The following is a 6,472-nucleotide window of genomic DNA, read 5'->3' on the forward strand; positions in this document are numbered from 1 at the left end:
TAATAATCTCGGACTAAAAATTTAACCCAGAAGGATTAGAAGAGAAAAATTGTTTCGGGGTTAAAAGTTTTAGGTTTTAACCTCTAGGGTTGGAGATGGTCTCATAGCGCATTCTATTTTTTGTGTTTATTTTTTTTAGTAATTTTTTTTCAATCTTCACTTTATTTTAATTTCATTTTGTTGAGCATTAATACCAATCAATTGTCTATGTTTGTAAGTGACATTTTACCACAATGATAAAAATGTGTTGAGTTCTTATATGACGGCGTTGATTCAAATGCCGTCTTTAGCTAATCTAACATCTTTTCTATATAAAAAAAAAAAAATGTCATTACCGAAAAGTAGTTTATTTGTATTTCTCAACTTTTATTTCTTTGAAAAGGAAAAGTAATTAGTAAACGAATTTTAATTTAAAAATAAAAATAAAAGAGAAAACAAAGTCTAAATACCGAAGGCAAAAGGATTATTCAATGGCCCTTTCCAAGGCTTAAATCATGACAGGTAATACTAAAGGGACTAAATTTATAAACTAATTTTTGTAAACTAAATGATATGAAAATTGATAGTTGACTATTACTTAAGTGTTGATTAACATGTTAATTTCGTATTGATGACACCTCATTTGGTCGGTAAATTTAGTACACTTACTCATCATGACAATAGAAATTACAAGGTCTAAAGTATCTCTTGACACATGTTGAACCCCTTAGGGTCTGTTTGGATGGAGAATTTGTTGGCTAAGACGATATACAACATCAATTGAAAATGTTACTGCTTCTGCTCGGGCTACAACTTACTCCCACATCAGAAGAAAACAATTCGATCCTAAGTAAAACTAGAGGGGTCAATTTGAATAAATACCCCTTTACCCTCCACATATATGTACAATCAGAAGTATCTTTGAACACCTACAGCTCTCAGGTTGAAGAAAAAAGTTGAAGAAATCAGTGCCTTAGACATCATGCCTATCAGATCCATGTGCACTATCTCCTACACTCTCAAGAAGATTGTTGGCTGAACTTGATACAACGTGATCCGATTTAGAATAATGAACTCCAAACAGCTGCATCCCCTTCACCACACTTCTCATGAACAGATTTAATCCTTTCCACCGACTTGCAGATACCACTGCAGCTCCAATCAAACGATGCAATACACATATTACCTGCCTGTGCCTTCCACTCACAATCTGCAGACCATTCAACTAAACTATAAATACCCCAGCAGCAATGGACAAAATTATGAAATTTATACGTTGCAAACATGCACCAAATGCCATTGCTAATACCAAACTGCATTTCTTTGTTTTTTCTCCTTAGATTTGGATGCAAAACCTTCACTAATAACATATTTGTTTCAAAAAACAGTACCTGGTGGAGTACGACAGCACATATTGCGTTCATCAATGTGTTCGACTTCAAGACCAATAAACCACGAACCAAGTGACACGTCTTCATTGGCATACTTATGCAATATGGGCCTGCAATAAAAAACAGGATGTCCCAGAACTCTATCATGTCTTGCAAAAAGTAACATGTGAAAATTTTAAAACCATAGTTACCACCTTAAAAACTTGCAGATTTTATTAAATATGAACCCATGAATTAATCCCGTTTAGACATGCAGGGGGTGAGAACTGACAACACCGCTGCTTTCAGGCCATTAATTTGATTCAGATCCATATCTGAGGTATCAATTCTCATATTTTTGCAATTTCATACCCTTGACAAAACATTTTTTAATGGTTAAAGATAAATCCAGACTTGTTTTTCTTTTCTTCTCTATTACCAAAGCTAGGATAAAAGATGTTTGCAAACTTCAATATTTTAGAGTATTTTTGCTGACGCATGTCAACCATACAATGCATTTCCTATCTCCAACACAAATATGTCAAGTCTCAAAATCTAGTCCAAGATGCTTAATGTAGTAACAGACAAGGTTAATATAACTTATATTTGAAGAAATAGAAAAGATGAACTGATGTATCCTTACTGGTTAATGGAGACATATGTAGCAAGATCCCTTGAGATTGCATAAATCTGTCCAGTTGCATGCCGGAAGTATTTGTTTCCCTCCTCTCCAAACTTCCAATACTCTGGTTCATGGTACTTCACATTCCTAGAGAGTAAAGAAACATAAAAAGATCAATATCTCCTCCCTGAAGGCACATATAACTTGAAGAGTAACATTATCTCTCATTGTTATAAATGCATCAGGACAATTACTTTTGGGCAAGAACAGGTCCAGATTTCATACACCCGATGTAGACTCTAGGTTTTGAACGGTGACGGGCAAGAGTTGTAGCTAGCATACCTGCAAGCAAAGCATGTAAGGCATTCATCCTTGGTAACAAATTGTAATAGTTAAAGATAAAGAAATGCAGCAGCGGTGCATACCTAAATTGACATGTACATCATCATCCACCTTGACATAAAAATCAGCATCCCATTGTGCAACTGCTGTGGTGAAGAAAATTTTCGTTTTGGCAGACAATTCATGATAACCTTCAACGTGTTCCTAAAGTGCAAAACAAGAATGAGACCGAATTCCTTACTGAATTGTCTTAACAGTAGTTGCACATATACAAAACTTTATGTCCGCTCTCTTACCAGCCTGAGGAAATCATTATGTTGAGCATCTTCTGAATCAATGGCTCTATCTAAAATGCTGTTGGATGTTGCACTGTACGAATGAGGCAGATACCACTCAGGTCAGTTTCAGAAAGAAAACAGGACACCATTCAATAACATATCCTAGGGTTGTGTACTACAGTTAGAAGAAATAGGAATGCTATGGCATCTATTCGTATGTATAATTTATCCTTTATCCTCCATATTCATTCTTTTCGCACAAGAAAAAAAATGGCACGTCATTGTTACATCAGAATGGTTAGACACAATATGAGGCCCGACATTACCAGTAGGACACACAGTGACCAGTACACGATAACATTAGCAAAAAAAAAAAATGAAGAACTAAGTTGCAAGTTTCAATATCTCGAATGTTGATAAAAACTGAAGTAAGAGGAACGTCTGATGCAGAACAAACCCACAAAAATGAGCTACGAGTAGATCATATTAAACGTGGTAAAATGTTTTAGTTTGTTTTTTTTTTGGTCAATAAAAATGTTTTAGGTTAGCAAAAGAACAAGTGTGAACTAAGCTACATGCCTAAATTTCTAAGTTATGACTTAAAAATTAAAGTAAGGGTGGCATGTGGTGCAGAACATGTTACTGCTAAATGAGCAGTTTATTGTTACCGGACATTTTACCACACCACAGAGCGACTGTATGAATAAATTCACTTAATTACTTAGACATGTTAGAGGAGTACTGCCTTATCTAAACAATATTCTACTATCTATGAAGAAGTATCAAAATTTCATGGGAGATGGGCACATGCATATGTCAAAATTGCCTCATCAAATTTCACTTCATAGGCTGTAATTTGATGATGTAAATGTAACTTTTCCATACCTGTGGCCAATCATAAAACGGATAACTATCCCCTTCTCGCGCTCCAACTGCAGTAGCTTTTCCCCTGGCGAACAATTCAGACATATTCAGCAAGCAGGCCCACAGAAACAAAAGATCTTGTTTACACTTATAAAGTAGAATACATAGCTTATAGTACCTTGAGGCATCCAAGTCTCTCTAACTGAATCTCGCCTCCTTCTACTACTAAAAGCAGTATTAATTCCAATAACAATAAACGCTTTCTTTCTCGTCGAATTGTCCTTAGACAACTGCGAGTTGGAGGTGGAGCCACCGGAGTCCTCCATCTCCTGTGAACTCCGAGCTGCCGCCAATTCCATCTGAATCGACGCCATCTGCTTGTCTAGAGATCTGGCACGCCCCAGCAAAAGTCAAAAGAAAGTAGCCAAATTTTCAGTACAAAGTACAAATTCATACAACCCCAACAAAAACAAAATATCCCAAGTCAAAAAAAAACAAGAGCTTAAGTGTTTGCACTCACTGAATTGATTCATGGGTTTTGTAGATTTCGTCCATCACATTCTTATCATGTCCATGCTTCTATAAATAGCAACAAATTTTTTTTATTGAATAGTCAAATTTAACCAAAAGGGTATGTAATTAGAGAGCAATTAATTAAATGACCACCTTCTTAGTTGCGCAATCTTCGGAGACGATTTGAAGCTCTTGCTCTTGGCGACGAATCGAAATTAGCTGACCGTTGGATTCAGGTGCTGCCCACATTCTGCTACCATCAAAAATCCAAAACCCATAATTCGTCTCAGCACTAAAAGCTAGAGAGAGAGAGAGAGAGAGAGAGAGATTGCAATTGAACAAAAACCCATAACCTGGGTAAGCTGGAAATGTTACCTGCCGGTGATGAGCATCCCCAGAAGGAAAGCAGGGATGCAGAAGATGGGAATCCATGTTGCGGAGATCTTCTTGGAGTTTCGGCTCTTCATTTCTTCTCTCTGCGTTTTTAGAGAGGAAGTGGTGACGAACCTGATTGTGAATGAGAGAGAAGGTGAGAATTTATAGGTGGAATTTCGAAAGAGAGAGAGGTTTGAATTTTCTTTTGAATTTTAGGCCTGTTGGGGTCCATGTGTATTGTGTACGCTTTATGTTGGAAGTTTTGAATTAAGTTTTAATTTTCGGGTTAAGTTTTTAATTAATTTATTATTAATTAAAAACGTTTTGATTAAAAGACACAGCTCGAGTTGTGAACCTTCAAATACACTGAACTGATATTTGAAAGGGTGTGAAACAGTCTATATATCTGCAATCCATGGTATCCAAATGAATAATCTTTTCTTCTTCATTTTCTTCTGTACAAACTTTCAAAAGTGAGTAAACACACAAAGTAATTCGCTAGAATTCTATAATTCAGTGCGGGTTATAGGATTAGGTAGTTGTATCCTGGTCGAGCAAACGTTATAGAACCACAAGCACAAGAGTGGGACGGAATTACTGTTCGAAGGACATAGCTTTTACACTAGCCTCTACCTTCTGTAATCAAGTTAGTACCGTTGACATTCTTATATTAATTTCTGTATTTATTATATACTTTTCATTCTGTATAGCAAGTACCTTTTGTGAAATAAAAATTGTGAATTTCAAGTGCTGTTTATTTCTGTTATTCTGTTTATTTCTGAATTGTTCTTCAACACTTGAATCTTCGTACAGCCAAAAAAATATAGAGTTCGGCAACGACTTTTTGCAAATTTATGCGAATTCGTGTCTGCTTGTGTGGCCATTGCTGGCTTTCGTCTCAAGTCGTCGTCTCTCCGCGCCAGTTACGCCACCGGTCAAGAGTCGAGGATCCCGTTTTTTAACTCGGATGCGTTACGTCCCGTCCAGTTTGGAAACCCGACCCCTTTTTTGGCTTCTTCTGAAGCGGCTGAATCAAACAGCCACCGTGGCCTGCCTCATTTCGAAACGTTGAATAAATAAATAAAACTACTTTTGGTTTGTATTTGACAAGAAAAGCGATAGTGATTTTTCTTAATAAACAAGAACAATTGTATTTGATAAGGGCTGCAAGTTGGAATGGTATTTTCGATTCCTCAAGTATAATTTTTGAATCCGTAAATTTCGAATCTGAATATCTTCGAAAAATTAGATGGAAATTGGAATGCATCTAGATTCCGAAAATTCCGATTTTTCAATTTGAAGTTTTCTAAACTTATTTCGATAAAAAAAAAACTTTAGAAATATTCTGATATTTTTAATGTTATCTACTCATCATATACTTAAAATCAACTTATGCATTTTGTTGTTAGTTTTGGATACAGTTTATTCATTGTTTTTCTATTCAAAACAGAGTCATGTCCGTCTTCATTTTGAGGACCTATGAGGACCAAATGCATATTAGTCATAAGATTATGTTAGTTTAGATTCAAGACTTAAAATATTTGACAACTTAAAAGAATGGTAAAAAAACATGTATATATTTAAGGGAACTTTAACGAAAAGCTCCCGGTACTGTTCACTTTAACGAAAAACTATATTTTTACACTAAAAAGTCAATCATGGTACTATTCATTTTACCCTTTATTTTGTCTTTATCTTTAAAACTCAAAATTTTCAAGCCATTTTCATTAGTTTTCCTTAAGGGGGTTAAGCATACCAGTATACTACAAAATTAATTGAATTTATACATAAACATATACCAAATATTAAGAAAGAACAATACATTGCATGTACAAAAAAGTTGGAGAATATTCAAAAACTTCAAATATATGATTTTCCGAAGTATGTTCTGAAATTTTCGAGATTACTACAATTTTGAAATTTTCGAATATGTCGAAAACTCTAAATTTGAAACTTGTGAAACGATGCGATTCGATTATGAAATTTTGGAACGAAAATTGGAAACGTTGTTTCCAATCCGATTTTTGTGAAGACACTCCTATATCCAACAAGAAAAAAAAAAAGAACAATCATAGGGGTTGTCTATCACTACATTCTTTAGTGACCAATTAAGTGATTTAGAGATAGTT

General features: G+C 35.1%; 1 protein-coding gene across 2 annotated transcripts; it reads right to left on the bottom strand.

Moving 5' to 3' along the window:
* Window positions 1-621: 621 nt before the first annotated feature.
* LOC103416208 (beta-1,3-galactosyltransferase 7-like) lies at window positions 622-4,592 on the bottom strand. 2 transcript variants are annotated; one of them, XM_070813737.1, is made up of 11 exons: window positions 4,344-4,592; window positions 4,122-4,218; window positions 3,976-4,034; window positions 3,634-3,845; window positions 3,477-3,540; window positions 2,610-2,682; window positions 2,397-2,517; window positions 2,226-2,313; window positions 1,993-2,118; window positions 1,371-1,480; window positions 622-1,189 (listed from the first exon to the last, which is right to left on the bottom strand). In XM_070813737.1, the coding sequence occupies exons 1-11, from the start codon at window positions 4,433-4,435 to the stop codon at window positions 1,041-1,043; spliced, it is 1,191 nt and encodes a 396-aa protein (XP_070669838.1). In that variant the 5' UTR covers window positions 4,436-4,592; the 3' UTR covers window positions 622-1,040. The 2 variants fall into 2 exon arrangements, with proteins under 2 accessions (XP_070669838.1, XP_070669837.1); XM_070813736.1 differs by having other exon boundaries at window positions 4,122-4,221; window positions 4,344-4,557.
* Between the last annotated feature and the right edge of the window lie 1,880 nt (window positions 4,593-6,472).

This window comes from Malus domestica, chromosome 15 (genome assembly GCF_042453785.1).
Source record: "Malus domestica chromosome 15, GDT2T_hap1".
In the NCBI taxonomy this organism is placed as follows: Eukaryota; Viridiplantae; Streptophyta; class Magnoliopsida; order Rosales; family Rosaceae; genus Malus; species Malus domestica.

Excerpts from the sequence above, each read along its gene's own strand:
- LOC103416208 (XM_070813736.1), bottom strand. The coding sequence starts at position 4,435 with ATGAAGAGCCGAAACTCCAAGAAGATCTCCGCAACATGGATTCCCATC. Across the intron at positions 4,035-4,121 it reads AAGATTGCGCAACTAAGAAG|AAGCATGGACATGATAAGAA; the intron begins GTGGTCATTTAA and ends TGCTATTTATAG. Across the intron at positions 2,119-2,225 it reads GGACCTGTTCTTGCCCAAAA|GAATGTGAAGTACCATGAAC; the intron begins GTAATTGTCCTG and ends TTTACTCTCTAG.